We start from the raw sequence: 21,794 nt of genomic DNA on the forward strand, positions 1-21,794 counted from the left end.
GAATTTAATGGGATGCTGTCTAGTTGTTTAGGTCTAAAATTCACACCCTTATGCATTTCATAGTAGAAAATCCCATCTTGGTTTCACTTCGTGGTTTCCCTTTGAACTTGATCCCCGCAGCAACAAATGACTAAAACAAAAACAATTGACCTGTTTAACAGAGGTCCTAAAAATGAGGCATATATGATCATGCATTAGCATATCTGAGCAGAGAAACCCCCAGGGTTTCCTGTTGCTTTTAAAAGGGAATGTGAGGCACTAGAAACTCCACACACTTTCAGGAGTTTAATACATAAATGTATTTAAACTGTAACCAGAATAAATGTCAGCTCATGGTGTTTATTGCTGAATTACTCTGACTAAGCATGAGGAAGACAAACATGACTGTAGTATAATTTTGATTCTCACTGGCTATTGATGCGTTTCTCTCATTTTAAAATAATCTGAGGAGCAGAAAGTGCAGGTCTAGTGCCTGTGTTTATCGTTTTCACTAACCCACCTGTCGAGTCTTTCTAAATCCCCACACTTTTGAGGAGCAAGCCTACTCAGTTTTTCTGTCTTGTAGAACTTGAGCTTTCGTCTACAGGCCAACTAAGAGGGCAGGACAGCACCTGGGGGCTATAAAGGACAGGGAGAATCAGGTACAGAAAGATACCCAGTGGCTGATATTCCAGGATCAGAGAGCTGGACCCAGAGGAACTGTGAGAGGGCCAAAGGGAGTGAAGGATGCTCTCTTGGCAGGGATGTTCCCTACTAAATATGCTCTCCAGGCACAAAGGCTGTGGGGGTTCCCACTGGGAAGAGTGGGGATGCACTCAGGGTAGAAGGGCTGGATTGGCTGTCCTGGGATGAGGATAGGAGAGGACTGTACCGGGAAGCCGGGGCCTGGTGGGAGATGCCCAGGATGTATGTTGCATGTACTGTTTGAACTATGTGGGGGGAATTCTGGACTATGGTTGTAGGACTTTTGTTGTGAATTATGTGCACAGGACTTCTATAATAAATTAACCCCACAAGGGCCATCTGCATTAAGAGAGGCTGTTTGGTGGGATTCTGAACGGGGAAACTGAGGCAGATGCACCTGTCATGCCACGGCCTGTCGAAGCGGGGTCACCCTATGACACTTGGTTATTTTGTGTACTAGATGCATATGATAGAGAACACTTCCACATGAACTCTGATGTATGTAATTGCACGCAGCATTATGTATGCCTTGGATATGTCACAGAACAAGAGTCTGAAAGCTGAGAGGTGTGGGGACTCCATATACAGCAGTTATGCTTCCTGAAGTGTTCAGTATTTTGTCTCAATTGGTAAGAAGTCCTGACATGTAGTTGATACTGATAGTTCGACTCTTGGTCGGTCAATTAGGTGAGTCCCCACCTAGTCCCTATCTTTTAAATGATTTTTGAGCTGCTATGTTTGACGTCCCTGTGAGCAGCACAACAGTATCTTCAAAGAAGCAAAAGCGCCATACCTGCTGGCTATTTTCCCTTGACGTGCAGACACGCAAATCCTGGAACATGCCTTGGAGACAAGATTACGTAATTAGCAGGATGTGTGTGGGTATAATTGAACAGAGTGTTACGACCTTCCTAGTAATTTAATGTGCAAGCTTTGATATTCCCCTCCCTCCCAACCCCATGTTTGGTTTTAAGTTTATGGGGAGTGGGATAAGAGCAGGTTAACTCTTTGTGCTCTTTAGAAGAGCTTAGGAAACATGTAATGGAAATCTGAGGTTTCTTACTAGACAAGGGTTTGGGTGACTGCCTAGTGGTGAAAGTAATAGCACAAGGCAGTTGCCATGCTGAAGTGGGAAAGACTTCTGTTGGTACACGGTTATCGCAAGGTGCACAGGCTCCTGCACAAACCCACCGCTTATCAGTGTGCTGACTGGTGACTAGATGAGGCATTGTAGGGGGTAAGAGGAAGGAGAACTGCTGCTGCTCTGGCCAGCTTGTGTCTTGTAACGCCTTGTTTCCATCTGCTTCTACCAGCCTGCAGACTGCTCCTGTATTGTGCGGGTAGCTCTTACACCTCCCTCCCGACTGGACCTGCCAGTAATGGCCCACAGAAGAGCTAGGGCAGAGGTTCTCAACCTTTATCTTTCAGAGCCACCCCCCAACATGATAGAGAAACTCCAGGGCCCACCTGTGCCACAATAACTGGTTTTCTGCGTATAAAAGACATTAGAGGGTAGTAAGCAGGGCAATTGCCTGGGGCCCCATGCCACAGGGCCCCCATGAAGCTAAGTTACTCAGGCTTTGGCTTCAGCCACAGGTGGCAGGGCTCAGGACCCTGGACTTCAGCTTTCTGCCCTGGGGCCCAGGGAGTCTAATCCTATCCCTGCTTGGAGGACCCCCTGAAACCTGCTCAAGGCCCCCCAGAGGGCCTCGGACCCCTGAATGAGAACCACTCAGCTAGGGGATGCCAGCAGGATTAGAACTGCCAGTAGGAGAGGAGTGTCCCTGGGGGAAGGGAACAAGGAAGCTGCCCACCATGTCCATGGGGAACAGGACATGTTGCAGAGCAGCAGTTGTGAAGAGAGGAACAGAATAAAACACTTATTGGGTATATACAGCTGAAATGACCCATTTCCTATTGTGACTTTTTCGTGGCTGGAGTTGCTACAGGGATCTTACGTGACACTGAGGGCTAGTTGACACTAGAAGTGCTACAGCAGTGCAGCTGCACCGATGTAGCTGCGCCACTGTAGCAGTCTGGTGAAGATGCTGTATGCCAATGAGAGAGCGAGCAGAAGAGTGCAAAGGGCTGGATTTTGAGGTGTCTAGTGAGAGAAATAGCATCAACATGAGACGTATTGAGTTTTTGCCATGTCGTCCCATTCTGTGCGTGTGCCAAGTGGTTTGAGTGGGCAGGCTGTGCAATTAGACATTCATGCATAGACTCAGGCTGAAAAGGTTGATAACCCTGTGGATCCATGGCCTTTTCCTCCATGCTGCTCCAGTCACCTGCACCTCCAGCAGCACAGCTTGCTCCCATCCTGTGCTCTCTTTGTGTGCCTCAGGTGGCTGCGTGCGTGTGACCTTTCCAAAGGCGTTAACTAGGCTTGTAGGACTAATTACTGCTGACTGTGTCTAGTGCCCTTACTCCTCCATTTATGGCATAATATTTGGGGCTGTGTACCACCTGCAGTAGGTGTTCTTATTCTTTCCCTTTCCTGCAGCCCACCTTTGGGTGGCGTGCTTCCAGATACCTACATGGTCGGAAGGGCCCAATGCTGGTTGGATGTTGGTATGGTATTAGTAGCTGGTGGTCTTTGGTCTGCCATTTTTAAGTTAAGTCAAACTCATCTGCCACCATCTGTGCTGCGTAATGGAAAGCACAAAACTTTGCCCTACCTCTTTTCAATCTATCTGCCTCGTCTGTGTCATTCCTGACAGGTGTATGTATCCCCTAAAACAAGAAAAGGAGGACTTGTGGCATCTTAGAGACTAACACATTTATTTGAGCATAAGCTTCCGTGAGCTACAGCTCACTTCATTGGGTGCGTTCAGTGGAAAATACAGTGGGGAGATTTATATACACAGAGAACATGAAACAATGGGTGTTACCATATACACTGTAAGGAGAGTGACCACTTAAGGTGAGCTAATACCAGCAGGAGAACGGGGGGGGACGGGGACCTTTTGTAGTGATAATCAAGGTGGGCCATTTCTAGCAGTTGACAAGAACATCTGAGGAACAGTGGGGGGTGGGAGGGGGAATAAACAAGGGGAAATAGTTTTACTTTGTGTAATGACCCATCCACTCCCAGTCTCTATTCAAGCCTAAGTTAATTGTATCCAGTTTGCAAATTTAATTCCAATTCAGCGGTCTCTCGTTGGAGTCTGTTTTTGAAGTTTTTTTGTTGAAGAATTGTCACTTTTAGGTCTGTAATCGAGTGACCAGAGAGATTGAAGTGTTCTACGACTGGTTTTTGAATGTTATAATTCTTGACGTCTGATTTGTGTCCATTTATTCTTTTACGCAGAGACTGTCCAGTTTGGCCAATGTACATGGCAGAGGGGCATTGCTGGCACATGATGGCATATATCACATTGGTGGATGTGCAGGTGAACGAGCCTCTGATAGTGTGGCTGATGCGATTAGGCCCTATGATGGTGTCCCCTGAATACATATGTGGACACAGTTGGCAACGGGCTTTGTTGCAAGGATAGGTTCCTGTGTTAGTGTTTTTGTTGTGCGGTGTGTGGTTGCTGGTGAGTATTTGCTTCAGGTTGGGGGGCTGTCTGTAAGCAAGGACTGGCCTGTCTTCCAAAATCTGTGAGAATGATGGGTCGTCCTTCAGGATAGGTTGTAGATCCTTGATGATGCTTTGGAGAGGTTTTAGTTGGGGGCTGAAGGTGATGGCTAGTGGCGTTCTGTTATTTTCTTTGTTGGGCCTGTCCTGTAGTAGGTGACTTCTGGGTACTCTTCTGGCTCTGTCAGTCTGTTTCTTCACTTCAGCAGGTGAGTATTGTAGTTGTAAGAATGCTTGATAGAGATCTTGTAGGTGTTTGTCTCTGTCTGAGGGGTTGGAGCAAATGCGGTTGTATCGTAGAGCTTGGCTGTAGACAATGGATCGTGTGGTGTGATCTGGGTGAAAGCTGGAGGCATGTAGGTAGGAATAGCGGTCAGTAGGTTTCCGGTATAGGGTGGTGGTTATGTGACCATCGCTTATTAGCACCATAGTGTCCAGGAAGTGGATCTCTTGTGTGGACTGGTCCAGGCTGAGGTTGATGGTGGGATGGAAATTGTTGAAATCATGGTGGAATTCCTCAAGGGCTTCTTTGCCATGGGTCCAGATGATGAAGATGTCATCAATGTAGCGCAAGTAGAGTAGGGGCATTAGGGGATGAAAGCTGAGGAAGAGTTGTTGTCTCTGTTCTTGGTTTTCTTAGAGCAGTGATCTCCAACCTTTTTATACCCAAGATCCCTTTTTGAATTTAAGGGCTACCCAGGATCTACCCTGCCCCATCCCTGAGGCCACACCCCTTCCCCACAACCCCGCCCCACTCACTCCATCCCCCCTCTCCATTGCTCACTCTCCCCCACCTTCACTCACTTTCACCGGGTTGGGGTTCAGGAGGGTGTGCAAGCTCTGGGTTGGGGCCGAGGGGTACACAGTGTGGGAGGGGGCTCTGGGCTTAGCCTGGGGCAGGGGGTTGGGGTGCAGGAGGGGGTGAGGGGTGCAAGCTCTGGGAAGGAGTTTGTGTGCAGGACAGGGCTCTGGACTGGGGCAGTGTTGGGGGGCAGGAGGGGATGGGCTCTGGGAGGGAGTTTGGGTGCGGGAGGAGGCTCCGGGCTGGGGCAGAGTGTTGGGGTGCAGGAGTGGGTGTGGGTGCTGGCTCTGGGAGGGGGGTCAGGGCTGGGGGTTGGAGTGCGGTCTCCCTCTGGGCAGCACTTATCTCCTGCGGTTCCTGGTTGCGGTGCAGGTTGGCTGCCACTAAGGCAGGCTCCCTGCCTACCTCGGCCTCACACCACTCCAGGAAAGCGCCAATGCACCTTTGCGGCCCCTTTAGCAGGTGTGAGCGGCACGTGGCTCTGCATGCTGCTCCTCTCTGCAATTGGCTGGAAATGGGGAGCTGTGACCAACAGGAGCTGCGGGTGCAGTGCTTAAAGGCAGGAGCAGCATGAGGAGGGAGACCTCTGCCCCTGCGGGGTGGCGCTGGCAGCTTCCAGGAGCGGCGTGGGGCCGGGGCAGGCAGAGAGCCTGTCTTAGCGGCAGCCCCACTGCAAAGCCAGAGATCACAATTGACTGGTGACCAGTAATCAAATACCAGCAGTTCTCTGCTTGTAAATATCCTACAATAGCACACCCCAGGGTGTTCATCAGAGAGGAAACTTCTCTACTACAAACTTCAGTTCCCAGAGTCCACTTGGCTGTCAAAAGTAGTGTGAAGAGGACTTGAAACCTAAGGAGAAATAACTTAACAGTGCCATTTCAATTACTTTTCCCATGCTTGTAATGACTGAGATAGTGGTCTCATGGGGCAAACCATGCTTTGTGTGCCATGGTTGTGAGGAAGGGAACCGGTCATGGGTCCAGCCCTCACATCTTTGAATGGGAACATTGCAAGCCTGTGTTTCATACTTCAAGGAGACAAGCTCTGAACAGCAGTGACTGATGCCGGGAGTTGATATATCACCACCTTTCTCCTGAAGTGTAAACTTGAAAACAAATATCAGACTTTTTCAGAACAAGTTTCAACAAGATCTTAGTCATTAGCCACCTTTAAATGGGGGATATTGGTGGTAATGCTAGCCACGCCAGGACAGGAGAAGTCTGTTGTTCAAATAGACATTAGCATGTGTTGCACAAGAATAGTGTCCTGCACATTATAAGTAACTTGCTGCTACTGATGTGCCATCTTCTGAAATGCTTTACTACTTGTATTGCAGTAGCAGCTGGCGGCCCCATTCAGGTTCTGTGCCCTGCTGTGCTCAGTGTTATAAACGCACAGTAAGAGAGTTCCTGCCCCTAACCGCTTACAGTCTTTTACAAATAATCATTTTGTTACTCTTAACTTTTGGGATCTTTTTTTTTTCTGTCCCCTACCATAACTGTATTATTTGAATTTTAATGGAATCCCAAGTGTGTGCATAATAATTTTCTTAACACTTTGACTCTTATTGCAGGAGTACTGATAGGCCAATATACTCTTCTTTCCGATTTCTTTTTGATGTTCACAACACCAAGGTTAAATTGTATGTCTCTGATTAATCCTCTTAATAAGTGACTACTGCAGAGAGAGGGATTTACACTGCAGTCAGGTATTTAATTTGTTTCATTTGTTTCTAGGGGCCCAGAGGATACCTGTTTTGAGTATGGTGTTTTCCCAGCTATCCTGAGCTTCCCTCTTGATTATCCTCTAAGTCCTCCGAAGATGAGGTTCACATGTGAGATGTTTCATCCAAACAGTAAGTTTGATTCAACAGGTGTTTGGTTTTTTTTAAAGACTTTATTTTAATACATAATTTTTTAAAGGGGCAACTGTTGTAGGAGGACATCAGGTGTTTCCACAAAGGCTGTTGTCTCTCATTTAACCCCAGATCTGGAGTGTGTGCTGGGAGCTCTCCTAACCAGTGGACAGTTTCATGTCTTTCTGGAACTGTCTTTTCTCCTAATCTAACTCTCTCTTATCATGCTTTCTTGGTCATGGTACAGCAAGGGTCAGGACTGAAAAGTGAGTCTGTCTTGCATGGGGATCATTGCAGGAATTCTTGCAGTTATACTACATCTGAATTCTCTGATGGTGTATGCCTTGTGGTGTATGGCTAGAAAAACAATCTGAATCTGGGGTAGACTCTCTTCTGTGCTGTTCTGTACTTAAATGTTGCTAATGTGAGGAATCTTTTTAAGGGAAGAAAAAGTAGCATTTGCTGCAAAAGACGGGGGTTTAATAAGATTCCTCAGGTGACATTGCTGTGAGGCCAGGTGCCTCTGTTCAATATGTGGCACAGCTCAGATTCTTGGATGTGAATTTCAGCAGAGGTTTTTTTAGTCTTTTAGTGTAACTCCAATCTTTTTAACTGTTCACTGTATCACAACCAAACTGTTTTTATGGGACTCCTCTCTGCAGGTAGGGGTTTAAGAGTGTTCTACTGAATAATACTAATGCTTGTGTCCAAAAGCTCATATATTTTAAAAACTGCACCAAATGCTATTCCGGCACTCAATTCTCATTTTCTGAATAGGCCCATGGCGTTCTGCACAAAGTTGTTGGTTACTGCTTTAATTAGTTATTAAAGCAACACAGAAAACATGTGTGAACCTTTTATTATGACTCAAATTATGTGCCTGGACCCATCCTCTGATTCATTAAAGTCTGACAATACTAGAGGGAAAACTCTGGTCGCACCTGCCGCGCATGTTCCCCACCCCTAGTACACAAGCTCTGGAATGTCAACCACTTTAAGTTCTGGCTGAGATTTAGGTACCTGACATGAAATATGGTTTAAACAAGCCATGGAATTTGTGCAGCTCCTGATCTTCACCTACTCTGCCCTTCCTGTACATTATGGTATATTATTCCGTCAGCAAGAGGGATAGTTTAATCCACCCAGCTCCCATTGCCCTTGTCTCCGACTGATTGTCAATGTTCTTAGACCCTGCCTGTCACCATGGGAACTGATCTCCCAGTTGACTCCTGTACAGATGCACCTTTAATGTAATGTAAGGAAAGTTCTGCAGGGACTGAAGTTTTCAAGAAGCCTGGGTGACTTAGTTGTGTATATATATATATATATATATATATAGGCTAAAATTTTCTATACTGCTTTGAAAATCCAGCAAGTCAGCATAGCAGTGACCAGCAGAGGATGGAGTTCTTGGAGTGTCAGAGTATCTTGTGTCCAGTTGCAGGGAGGAGACTAGCAGAGGATTGTGGTGAGATCCACTCTTAATATCTCCATCTCTGTTCTGGAAGGAGTATGCTAATGAAACCTGCGGGTGAGAGTAATTTGGAACGGGTGGTGAGGACAGGGCAAAAGGCTGTAGGGAGGCTAGAAATATGGGCAGAAAATAACGAAGTGCGGTTCACTTTGGAAACTATGGGGTAATGATTCTCTGGAGGTACAGTAATCCATATTGCAGAGTCCCTGGGAGAGAGAAGCTTGGGCACTAGTAAAGCTGAAAAATGTTTGGCTCTAATTTGCTGCCTACTTTCACTGTAGAGTATTATTTTTTTTCTCCTGTGCATGAGATCTGATTTTTACAACCTGCCTCTGTGACCTGGGCTACAATGATGGTAAAGTTAGTTTCTCCCTTCTTAGTTCAGGGAAGATAACAAAACACCCATAACTTGTCCTGTTGCCTTCTGAAGGGAAAGTGTCCCCTTGGGTTCAGGAGCAGCTGTGTGGAGGCAAGGGCTGAGCAAGTCTGGTCATCTCTGCACATAAATCATTGCTGGTCTGAGGAGCCCAAAGGGGCAAATGCATCATTTATAAAAAGCTTTTCATCTCCTCTGCTTCCTCTTCAGTTTACCCAGATGGGAGAGTTTGCATTTCCATTCTGCATGCTCCAGGGGATGACCCCATGGGGTACGAGAGCAGCGCTGAGCGGTGGAGCCCAGTGCAGAGCGTGGAGAAGATCCTTTTGTCAGTGGTCAGCATGTTAGCAGGTAAGGATTAGTGCCTCATCTGGAGTTGCTCAGTTAGGATAGCATTTCTGAAGCATGGGTAATGTCTTTACTTTGATATTTGTCTTTGTTGGGCAGTCAAAGGTCTCAGACCTTGTTCTGCAACAGCAAGGTCTGTCAGTGCCATAACAGCCACCTACTGCTTTATTAATGTATCGGTACCCTCAAAATACCTGGACTAGATCAGCAAATTGGTGGCTCCAGGTTTGCATGCAACCTCACACTGCTTCTGTCCAGGCTAGTGGCACCGCCATGGAGATCTGTGAGGCCCAGTTACTGCTCTCTGCTATCGTGTGTGAAACCAGGGTTCAGTTTTTGGTTCTCATTCTGATAGGTCACCTAAGAAGTCAGCGTTTCAGGGACAACCCTGCAAGCCTTATAGCTAATGTAATAATATTTCACACAGATTTCTACCCTGGAGATAAGTTTCTAAAGTTTGGCTATCTAATAACTGGAGAAGATAAAAATGTGTCTCTTGAATAATTGGTACTGAGTGATAAAAATATAATTTAGGTGCTTAGATGCTGCTATGATGAAGGCTGGCTAAGAACCTAGAGAGCTATTCTGGATATATACACTCAGGGAAGAAATACTACCGTCGACCATAATCACAGCAATGACCATCAGGATGTAAAATCCAAGGTTTTAGGAACAGAAAACCTGAATGAACAGGACGCAAAGCACTCTACTTGTTCCCGTTTTTAACATCAAGACTGTTCCCAAATCAGCTCAATTACCAGTTATACATTAAACATCCTAAGGCTTAATACAGTGATGTGTAGGCCTCAAAAGGTTTGGGTTGTGCCACCATCTTACCCAGGCTTTCCAATGCTCCAATAGCTGCCTGGACTCTTCCATCCTTGTGACTTTGTTTCCCTTTTTCCCCTGCCACAAGACACACCTTTGAATATCCTTTGTGTAGCAGAGATTCTGGAAACCTCTTTCCTGGACCCTGGCTGCTAGCAGATTCAAACTGTGTGCTCTGGAGTTGTGCCTACCAAAGACTGGAAACTGAAGGCAGCTGGGGCCTAGTGGAGAGGTTGCGAGAGGTATAGGGTCCCACAGTCTGATCCAGGAGTGGTGAGAAAGGTCTGGATGGTAACAGTCTTGGAAGAAGCTAGGTTTGGAGATTGGTGATCCTCGGGTTAGTGTTTCTGTGCTCTGAACTGGTCAAATCATCCGTAGTTGGATTAATTTGATCTGAAGTTCACGTACAGTCACAAGAGACTTCATGAGCTTTATTCCCCTCTTGTCATGGAATGGCTCCAATTCCTTGTGATCAAACCATGAAAGCAGATTAGCAGATGCAGGAGGTAGAGGCTGGGAGCCAGGACTCCTGGGTTCTATTCTCAGTTGCCATTGTCTGTATGATCCTTAAGAAGTAATTATGCTCCCCCTTTCACCACTGTTCTTTATTAATTTTGGGTAAGTCTCTGTACCTTAATTTAGCTGACTGTAAAATGAGTTGCCAACCTCACAGGGGCTTAAATACTGTTTGCAAAGTTCTGAGATTCTTGAAGTTGAAGAAGTGAACGTTGCTCTAGAAGTGAATGTTGTGTGTGTTTCTGTGGCACTCTTCCCCCAGGTGCAGGAGAGGACCTGCAGTGGTGGGGCTGAAGAGAAATCTGGGTTTTCATGAAACTCCAGAACCAGAAAGGGATTTGCCAGGTGGCAGCCTGCAGTGTTAGAAACCTCCACTAATCTTCTGACTGCCTCATTGGTGACAAAATACTATCTTAAGTGCTGAGGTTCAGCTACTAAGAAAGCACCAATACCAATCACTTAAGCTTTTCCCCCCAAAAAACCTCTTGCTGAAACTCTCCTCTATTTTCTGTGAGATATGTGAAACAAGGGGTGGGATGGGTGCCGCACATATAGTGGGATTTTCTCTCCAAGGGCATCTACATTCCCCCTGGTGCGGATGGTATCCCAAGCACACAGGGGGATGAATGTGCAGAGGCAGCATTTGAAGAACCAAAGTCCTCGGTGAGTAACCTGCCTATCTGTTTTGTCTTTCTCATTTCAGAACCAAATGATGAAAGTGGAGCCAATGTTGATGCCTCCAAAATGTGGCGGGATGACAGAGAACAGTTTAACAAAATTGCCAAGCAGATTGTGCAGAAGTCCCTTGGGCTTTAAAAACAAAAAAGAAAAGAACGAAACTGCAGTGTTTTGTATTTCTCTCCAGCTGACAGAGAGCAATGCTTAGTGCTGATACCAAAAAGGCAGATTTTGCAAAATTGTTGGCCTAATTCTTCCTCTTTATTCTTTTTATTATTTCCCCCCCTTTAAAAAGCCTCTGGCTCAGACTAAAACATGTAGCAAGGGGGTACTTTACTAGAATTCAAAAATGGAGTCAGTCCTATTGCAAAGGCTGTTCAATGCTACCTCATTCTGTTGTATTGAAAACATGGAGACTTTACAAAGCATGAATTTGAGCCTAGCACAGTCTTATACTCATTTTCTGCAATCCACTCCCTGGTCTCACCAAGAAAATGCACAAGTCATTGTGCATTGCCAAGCAGTGGAATCCTCCCCAGTCAGTGATTCAGAGCAAAGGTTAGTGAACAAATACTTAAGTAGCTAGGTGGTCAGCATATTAATGTTTGCAGGTATTCCCAGAGCTTGTTCCAGAGAAGAGGAGTTTTAGGTGACCTGCTACAACAATCAGCTTTACGTTTCTGCTTAACATCGTACCCAAAAATGTGTGCAGAAACAAAGTCATTTTTAATTGTGTGATCTCATTGGGAAATTGGAAACAGCAATGATATTCAACACCAGAGTTTACAAAAAGGTAGCTCAGTGAAAGAGGTTCTAAAACAAGAATACCTTCAGGTTGTTTTAATGTAGGTAGCGATTTTAAGTTTTTTAGCTAAGGCGTCTCAAATTCTAGATGGCCAGTTTCATCTGTGGCTGATGCTCGTGGACCCAGCTGTTTAGAATAGCCCAATATTTTTGTATCATGCTATGAGTCTAAATCTAGCCTTTGAATCTGCTTTTGCAAAGAAGAGATCTCAATGACTGCTGTAATTACTCCCTAAAAATATTTATTGTAACTTCCAGTTTAAATCAGAGAAGTAGGTCAGGAAACCCAGTCTTTTCCTAAACATTTTGGTCAGCTGTTTTGTTAGGTACCTGCATCCCGAAACGCAAGGTAGGTCATCTGTGCTCTGAAAATCGTGGAGCGGGGGACTCAGCTAGTCCTGCTGGGAAACTAAAATCTTTCCAAGATATTGTGAGATGATCTGAAACCCTGTTCTGCCAATACTTGATAGAGTAGAGTACTGACTTGAACACTTATCATGACAGACCAGGTCACCCACACTTCAGGTAGGGAACGTGGATTTTGACGGTGATCCAATTTAACCCTTACTTTAACAGGAGTTGCAATTTCTAGATGCTAACTGCTCTTGCATACCTAAGTCAGTGCTGGGGGAGATCCTTATCACTGATGCCATCCTCTAGAGGATGGAAGGATGCACACTTGCAACATTGTTCTACTGACCTCTGTATGGTATGCAGCAGGACAATGAAGAACTTTCAAACTCTACTCATTGTAGTGCCCAGACTGTAAAGCTTGTGTGGGGCACCTTCTAGTGTTCTTGCTTTACAACTGAACCTCTTGTCTAGGCCTGAATCTTCTGTAGGCATTTCAAGCAAATATGCTTATGCTGCAAGCAATAACATAAGCCTCTGTTGTGTGTGGAATCAAATATTGTTGACTATCTAAAACAGGCTAGGATAGGAGTATCTGTTTTTGAATGAAAAGAACCAAGAAATCAAATTATAGGAATAATTACATTATTGAGAGAGCTTTGCTGAAGTGACACATGTATATTGCTCTCATTTCAGTATCTGGTGGCTTGCAGTTCATATTGCATACACACATGTGCTGCATGTCACTCTAGGGCGTCGTCTTTATCCATCACTGAAGAGACTCTGGGCTGGGATAACTTGCTGGATTTACCTCCATTATAGGGAGTAATTCCTATAGGTTTGGAAGAGGACTAGTTTTGGGGGCAGGAAGATGATGGAGTAGTATTGTACCCAACTAGTATTTGCAAATGTACATGAAGATGTAGCTTTTGTATGTGGAGTGAAGGCATTTTATGCACTGGATAGATGCGGTGTAGCTTGTGGAATACCATAGTCACATTAGGAAACAGCTTCCTAAAGGAGGGGGCTGTATGCCTGATTCCAGACAGATTGATCACAATCAAGAAAGGGACGTGGCAGAATTAGTCTTGTTTTAAAAACAAAATATTTTTATTCATGTGTATTCAAAGATTCATTATCCTTATTTTATGGTGGAACTTAATCTGTATATTGAAAATAAAGTGATATTTTCTTCTTTCACAAAAGCATAAGAATGAATTTCTCCTCGATTGTTTCTTTCAGTAGGTGAAAAGATAGATAGCCAGGAGAGTACAGCTTTAACTTGGGCCCCATGTGGGAAAAGATATAGTCCACTATCATTAAGCCCACAGGAGAGATATTCAAAGACACAAAGGGGCATAAGAATTGCCAAGTGGGCTCAGACCCAAGGTCCATCCCATCCAGTATCTTGTCTCTGACAGTGAACAGCACAAGCTGTTTTAGAAGGTGGTGCAAGAATCCTGTCCTGCACTGGGCATGAAGGTCTCCTTCTGATCTCTAATAGCAACAGCTCAGCTTAGGCATGAGGTTTAGTGTCCATTCCAGGATTTGTGTTTGCACTTACGACTATGGAAATGGGCAATTCGATGCTCATTTCACATTGACTTTCAGTGGGAATTGGGCATCCAACTTTGAAAAATCGCCACATCCCCCTGAATTTGTCCTCTCAAAAAGAAAATGGTATTTTTAGTGACATGGAACACACTGATTTCAAAGAAACTTGTTAGCATTGAAAGGCAGGGCAGATTTGCTACATCAAAATGGCTTAAATAATGACTAAAATTAGTAGTAAAACCACTTGATTTAAACCACCAATTTTAATAACTTTGAAAAATCTAAATAGAAGTTATTTCTCAGTGGTTGGTTTAAGAACTGAAACTTGCCTTGTTCGGGTAATGGGATCTGTTTGTTCTGATTTCTCATGTTTATGCTATGGCCAAAATAGGTGAATGTTATTTACTGTACTACACAGTTTATTTCTCAAAATGTTTAAACTTCATTTAAACATAACACAGCGCATTAGAATAGTTTTGTACTAGTTGCAAATGATGAAAAATAAAACTTGTTGATTCAAATACTGTAGGTGAATCAAATTACTGCACAGCTGACACTCTTCTTCCAGAAAGATCAGAGTACTTCACAAACTTGAGGCGTGCAAAGGGTCATTTGCCCATTGCCGAAATGCCTCACCTCTGATGTCACAGCCATTCTGTGCCAGCAACTCTGCACCTTGTAGACTTCTTACAGCTTAGGAACAGTTTATAGAATTCTATTTGATAAAGCTGCTGCTGTGATATTGGATGGTCTTCAATGAGAGGAGAAATCTTCTTTCCCTTTTAAAAAGAGATTCACGTTCACAAGTGCTGTAATACTAGCCCCTAGTAACAGTCCTGATCAATTTGCCTTTTTCAGTGTCTGAAACAATTCAGTCGGAACTTGTTCTCTGGGGAGCGTCAGAACTGCAGGTATCGTACGGTGATCTATACATGCAAGTAACTTCTTACTTTTTAATAATTTTACTTCTCTCTTTGGTGGATTGTTTGCTTTAGGCTTTATTAGTTTAAAAGGATACTAGCAGCATCCTTTTTAAAGGTCCCCTCTCCTCTTTGGCAGAACACACACAGTGGGAAATGAGAAAAGGAGTACTTGTGGCACCTTAGAGACTAACCAATTTATTTGAGCATAAGCTTTCGTGAGCTACAGCTCACTTCATCGGATGGGGAATGAGAGGTTCTTTGAAAATACTGTTGTACTAAAAGGTGTTGGAACCACATTAAACAGACTCAACTGGAGGGCAGAGCAGACCCGGGGGGAGAAGGGGTGGCGGAGAGAGGAAAGGGAATGGATTCTCACCAGTTTCTTTGACCAGTTCTGACTTCATAATCAATGTCATGAATTGAAGGCATATGCCTTTAAAATGAAGCAAATGTGCTCACTTTAGCTTATTCCCTGGGTAAAATCTCCACCAGTTGTAGAGTTTATCTTGTGACTTACCATACTTTCCTCTTCCCTTGCCAAAGAGCCCTAGCTCAGTAAGTGTGGAGGTGAGAAGAGACTACGCTGCATGGGAATCCGAAAATACAGGCATTGTTCATTGAGGTACCCAGGATTGGACATCTTGGCCCTTAAGGAAAGCATCTAAATAAGTGACCTGATTTTTCTGGGGCCCTGAGCATCCTTACCTTGCTCTGAAGCCAATGGGAGCTGCTGGCTTATTAATTTGAGCAGATAAATAGAGAGTTTAGGTTCCAAACTTTAGGCATCCAGCTTTGAATCTGGGGATGGGACCTTTTCATCAAGTCAGTGGAAGAGCTCAGGATTGAGTATCTGCCATAGCAGACCCATACCTTGGTGGTGTGAGCAATTTCCTAATCCCGGTCTTTTCAAGTGCTGTCCATGGTACTGTTTAGATTGTAAGCTTTTTGAGGGAGGGACCATCTTACTAGGTGCCATAAGGTTTGCTTCAGTCTATCATTGCCTTCAGGAATCCCACAGGAACATCTAGCCAGCTGATGGGAGGTGCTGGTCTGGCTGCAGACACCAGGACTGAAGGCAAAACCTTCCCTTGCCCCTTTCCCCCGCCCTTTGGCCCACTGGTTAACCTGTTCTTTTTTTTTTTTTTTTTTTTTTTTTTTTTAAGTACCCTTAGCTTGATTTATACACTTTTCCCTGCTACCTTTCCGGAGGCCAGCAGGTCTCCTGCTACCTTTCCGGAGGCCAGCAGGTCTCCTGCTACCTTTCCGGAGGCCAGCAGGTCTCCTGCTACCTTTCCGGAGGCCAGCAGGTCTCCTGCCACCTTTCCGGAGGCCAGCAGGTCTCCTGCCACCTTTCCGGAGGCCAGCAGGTCTCCTGCCACCTTTCCGGAGGCCAGCAGGTCTCCTGCCACCTTTCCGGAGGCCAGCAGGTCTCCTGCCACCTTTCCGGAGGCCAGCAGGTCTCCTGCCACCTTTCCGGAGGCCAGCAGGTCTCCTGCCACCTTTCCGGAGGCCAGCAGGTCTCCTGCCACCTTTCCGGAGGCCAGCAGGTCTCCTGCCACCTTTCCGGAGGCCAGCAGGTCTCCTGCCACCTTTCCGGAGGCCAGCAGGTCTCCTGCCACCTTTCCGGAGGCCAGCAGGTCTCCTGCCACCTTTCCGGAGGCCAGCAGGTCTCCTGCCACCTTTCCGGAGGCCAGCAGGTCTCCTGCCACCTTTCCGGAGGCCAGCAGGTCTCCTGCCACCTTTCCGGAGGCCAGCAGGTCTCCTGCCACCTTTCCGGAGGCCAGCAGGTCTCCTGCCACCTTTCCGGAGGCCAGCAGGTCTCCTGCCACCTTTCCGGAGGCCAGCAGGTCTCCTGCCACCTTTCCGGAGGCCAGCAGGTCTCCTGCCACCTTTCCGGAGGCCAGCAGGTCTCCTGCCACCTTTCCGGAGGCCAGCAGGTCTCCTGCCACCTTTCCGGAGGCCAGCAGGTCTCCTGCCACCTTTCCGGAGGCCAGCAGGTCTCCTGCCACCTTTCCGGAGGCCAGCAGGTCTCCTGCCACCTTTCCGGAGGCCAGCAGGTCTCCTGCCACCTTTCCGGAGGCCAGCAGGTCTCCTGCCACCTTTCCGGAGGCCAGCAGGTCTGGTTAACCTAATAGAAATGCCTAGCTCAATAATAGAGCTGATGGTGTGCACACCAATATCCCCATTGGCCGACCCCCACCTCTGGGGCTGCTGCCCATCTGGCTCCTGTTTTGGCTCCTCCTCTCTTCCCTTCTAGTCCTCTCCTCTTCCCCCGGTGAGTGGTTAGAGAACCCTGCTCCTCTGCCCATCTCCCATGCTGGCTTCCCATGAGCCCAGAGCCAAGCAGGGCTCCCAGCCACTGCTGCAGGCACCAGATTTTCACAGCAGCAGGGCACCAGTACTGGCACCGGGATCCTCAGGGACCATAGGGTTGAGCTCACCACGCTCCAGGCTCTGGCTGGCATGAGAGGGCAGGGTGTGAGGGAGGGATGGGAAGGATTAGCTCTTCCCCTTCCCCTGAGGAAATAGGCTCCCAGAGCTTGGTGGGGGGAAGATCCACCAGGACATGTGACAAGCTAATGAGCCCTCCATATTCCATTTAATGGATCCACAAGTGTCACTGGGTTATAATAAACACCCCACACAGCTCCTTCCTGTATCTGAATCCTGCTTAGAATGGGTTCCCCATTGTATCCTACCTCCTCCTGTGGCCCCCAGCACCACCTGGGAAATCCTAAAGCACCCATTTGCCACCGGGTGCCCATCCACTCTCTTGATCAGTCAGTCGGTTCCCCAGCTCTCCCCTCTCCTTGATACCTTATCCCCTAATCTTCAGTGCTGGTGCCAGGGTGATCCATCACCCTCTAGATGAACCCCTCTGCCCCACTAGCTTGACACTGGGTGGGGTTCCAGACACAGCTTTGGCCTGGCTCTTACCATGTAGTTGGTAACCACACACCACACAACAGAACCACTAACCCAGGAACCTATCCTGGCAACAAAGCCTGTTGCCAACTGTGTCCACATATCTATTCAGGGGACACCATCATAGGGCCTAATCACATCTGCCACACTATCAGAGGCTCCTTCACCTGCACATCTACCAATGTGACATATGCCATCATGTGCCAGCAATGCCCCTCTGCCATGTACATTGGCCAAACTGGACAGTCTCTACGTAAAAGAATAAATGGACACAAATCAGACGTCAAGAATTATAACATTCAAAAACCAGTTGGAGAACACTTCAATCTCTTTGGTTGCTCAATTACAGACCTAAAAGTGGCAATACTTCAACAAAAAAACTTCAAAAACAGACTCCAAGGAGAGACTGCTGAATTGGAATTCATTTGCAAACTGGATACAATTAACTTAGGCTTGAATAAAGACTGGGAGTGGATGTGTCGTTACACAAAGTAAAACTATTTCCCCATGTTTATTTCCCCCCCTACTGTTCCTCACATGTTCTGTCAACTGCTGGAAATGGCCCACCTTGATTATCACTACAAAAGGTTTTTTGTTTTGTTTGTTTTATTCTCTCCTGCTGGTAATAGCTCATCTTACCTGATCGTTCTCGTCACAGTGTGTGTATGGTAACACCCGTTGTTTCATGTTCTCTGTGGATATAAAAGCTCCCCACTGTATTTTCCACTGCATGCATCCGATGAAGTGAGCTGTAGCTCACGAAAGCTTATGCTCAGATAAATTTGTTAGTCTCTAAGGTGCCACAAATACTCCTTTTCTTTTTGTGGATACAGATTAACACGGCTGCTACTCTGAAACCTTCTATTATCTAGAGAGTCTTTGGTATAGTGTGAGAATAGAAATATTCCTGCATTCCAGTGCAATTTTGTCAGGATCTCTTGCTGAATTGGCAATATTGATTAGGATCTAGGGACTAGATCCTCAGCTGATGTAAACTGGCAAAGCTCCTTTGATCTCCACTGTGTGATGGAGCAGAATATTTGAGATACTGTATGTGATTATATCATTAAAGTCGATAGTGCAGTGTACTGATAGCAGGGCGCAAGGTAAGGTTGCTTATGCACCACTTTTCAGTACTTATCTGTGCAACCTGAATGTTTTCTTAATGTCGTTTTTGTAGCCTTGTTTGAAAGGGAAAACAAATCCATGATCTGTCACTATTTGGCTAGACATGGTCACTGTACCCTCCCCACACGCAATGTACTGTCAGCATCAGATGCTCCACTATGCACCTTCGAAGGTTTTGTTCAATTCACACTTTGAGAACGTGCTGTGGCGGAGGCACCTTCGCAGCTGTTAGCCAAGCATGTGCTGCACAGCCTCCCTGTGCTTGAAACAAGTTGCTTTAACAATCACACACCAGATACTGCACATAGAACCATAGGGCTGGAAGGGGCCTCAAGAGGGCGTCTAGTCCAGTCCCCTGCACTCCTGGCAGGACTAAGTATTATCTAGACCAGGGGTTCTCAACTATTTCTTTCTGAGGCCCCACCCCCCCTCCAACATGCTATAAAAACTCCATGGCCCACCTCTGCCACAATAACTGGTTTTCTGCATATAAAAGCTGGGGCCTGTGTTAGGGGATACAAGCAGGGCCCATGCCACAGGGGCCCCCATGAAGCTACATTACTCAGGCTTCGGCTTCAGCCCCAGGTGGCAGGACTTAGGCCCAGCGCTTCAGTCCCATGCAGTGGAGTTTTCGCTTTCTACCCTGGACCCAGAGGTGAAAGCAAGAGCCGGTGCGCCGTACCAGGGTGGATCGTCGACCCAAGGTGCAATTTAAAGGGCCTGTGGCTCTCAGCAGCAGCTGGAGCCCCCGGCCCTTTAAATTGCTCCCAGAGCCCCACTGCCGGAGCCCTGGGGTAGCAGCGGCAGGGCTGGGGCGGCAATTTAAAGGGCCCAGGGCCCTTTAAACCACTGCCAGAGCCCCCAGCTGCCGCTGTTACCCCAGGGAGGGGGAATGAGGCACTTGCCAGTACAGGGTGGGCCGGGGCTGGCTCTGACCCCCCCCCCCCGCACCGCTCCTTCTGCCTGAGGCCCTGCCCCTTCCGGGGGCCAGAGCCAGCCCCAGCCCAGCCCCATACCAGTAAGTCCCTAGACTTACTTTCACCCCTGCCTGGACCCTAGCAAGTCTAACATTGACCTTACTTGGTAGCCCCCCTGAAACCTGCTTGCAGCTCCCCAGGGGGCCCCAGATCCCTAGTTGAGAACCACTGATCTAGACCACCCTGACAGGTGTTTGTCTAACTTGCTCTTAAAAATCTCCAGTGATGGAGATTCCACAACCTCCCTAGGCAATTTATTCCAGTGCTTAACCACCCTGACAGGAAGTTTTTTCTGATGTCTAACCTACATTGCCTTGCTGCAATTTAAGCCCGTTGCTTCTTTTCCCATCCTCAGAGGTTAAGAAGAAAATTTTTTCTCCCTCCTTCTTGCAACAACTTTTTATGTACTTGAAAACTGTTATCATGCCCCCTCAGTGTTCTCTTCTCTAGATTAAACAAACTCAGTTTGTTCAATCTTCCCTCACAGGACATGTTTTCTAGACCTTTCATCATTTTTGTTGTTGTCCTCTGGACTTTCTCCAATTTGTCCACATCCTTCCTGAAATGTGGTGCCCAGAACTGGACACAATACTCCAGTTGAGATCTAATCAGCACGGAGTAGAGCAGAAGAATTACTTCTTGTGTCTTGCTTACAACACTCCTGCTAATACATCCCAGAATGATGTTCACTTTTTTTGCAACAGCGTTACGATGTTGACTCGTTTAGCTTGTGGTCCATTATGACCCCCAGATCCCTTTCCGCAGTACTCCTTCTTTCCCATTTTTTATGTGTTCAACTGATTGTTCCTTCCTAAATGGACTACTTTGCATTTGTCCTTATTGAGTTTCATCCTATTTACTTCAGACCATTTCTCCAGTTGGTCCAGATCATTTTGAATTTTAATCCAATCCTCTAAAGCACTTGCAACCCTTCCCAGCTTGGTGGTATCTGCAAACTGCGATTCTCAAATCTTCATAACTCAGTCAAATCACAACTGATTTTCACCAAAACACCCACAGCACTACTTCACAACAAAGGCTATTTCACTGCCAAATTTCAACACTGTATCTCCATCGCTTTGTTGTTCAAACTGTTCAAAAACAGGTGATAAGATTAATTTTACACAGGAAAAAAAATGGTTCTCTCCCTTCAGTCTCAAAACCAGTAGAATGAGGTCTGCTCAAAGTTTAGAACAAGAATAATCCAAAACTTTCTGACAGAGACCAAGTGTGGAAAATTTCATCCCACAAAAGCAAAGCTTCAGGAAGTTCTGAGCGGTTACAACGGAATTGCCTAGGTGACCTTAATTCTAAACTGCCCTTAGTGCTCCAACTAGAATGAAACCACTACAAATTAAAGGAGGCTGACACCCTGTCACTGCAATGGGGTTAGAAATCCATTACAGTAAGTTTGCTCTTACATCTTGTAAGATGTGTCCAGACAAATACCACAGGGAGAGTAGAGTGGCTTGAGGTAGGAAAATGCAAAAATGGTGCGCTTAATGACCATAGCCACAAGGTGGTGCCTAATGCTTGTCTCTCTGAGGGAAGATGTTGAGAGGAGTTCATTGAGGAACAGAATAAAAGCTCTTTTGTGTTATAGAATCAGTGTAAGGGGAAGCAGTGGACTGTATACACCGGCTGGTTTGGTTCTGGACAGACCCCACCCCCATCTCTGAGCATTGGTTTTCTCAGCAGTCTTCTGTGAAGCTGGCCATTGTCCTAAGGCACGGGTCGGCAAACTTTTTGGACTGAGGGCCACATCTGGGTGGGGAAATTTCATACAGGGCCATGAATGTAGGGCTGGGACAGGGGGCTTGGGTGTGGGAGGGGGTGTGGGGTGCAGGAGGGGACTCAGGGCAGAGGGTTGGGGTGCAGGAGGGGGTGCGGAGTGTGGGAGGGGGCTCAGGGCAGGGGGTTGGCGTGCAGCAGGGGTACAGAGTGCAGGAGGGGGCTGAGGGCAGGGGTTGGGGTGCAGGAGGGGTGTG

The 21,794-nt window shown here is 46.5% G+C and overlaps 1 protein-coding gene across 4 annotated transcripts in view; it reads left to right on the plus strand.

The window, feature by feature from the left end:
* The window catches only part of UBE2G2 (ubiquitin conjugating enzyme E2 G2), a 55,229-nt gene extending 41,725 nt beyond the window's left edge, over positions 1-13,504 (plus strand). For all 4 annotated transcript variants that reach the window (XM_073360326.1, XM_073360325.1, XM_073360322.1 and 1 more), the window contains 3 exons: positions 6,806-6,924; positions 8,985-9,125; positions 11,170-13,504. In XM_073360326.1, coding sequence (XP_073216427.1) covers positions 6,806-6,924; positions 8,985-9,125; positions 11,170-11,282 — 373 coding nt within the window. In that variant the 3' untranslated portion in view covers positions 11,283-13,504. The remainder of the gene's footprint in view (positions 1-6,805; positions 6,925-8,984; positions 9,126-11,169) is intronic.
* Positions 13,505-21,794: the final 8,290 nt, after the last annotated feature.

This window comes from Lepidochelys kempii, chromosome 9 (genome assembly GCF_965140265.1).
Source record: "Lepidochelys kempii isolate rLepKem1 chromosome 9, rLepKem1.hap2, whole genome shotgun sequence".
Taxonomy (NCBI): domain Eukaryota; kingdom Metazoa; phylum Chordata; order Testudines; family Cheloniidae; genus Lepidochelys; species Lepidochelys kempii.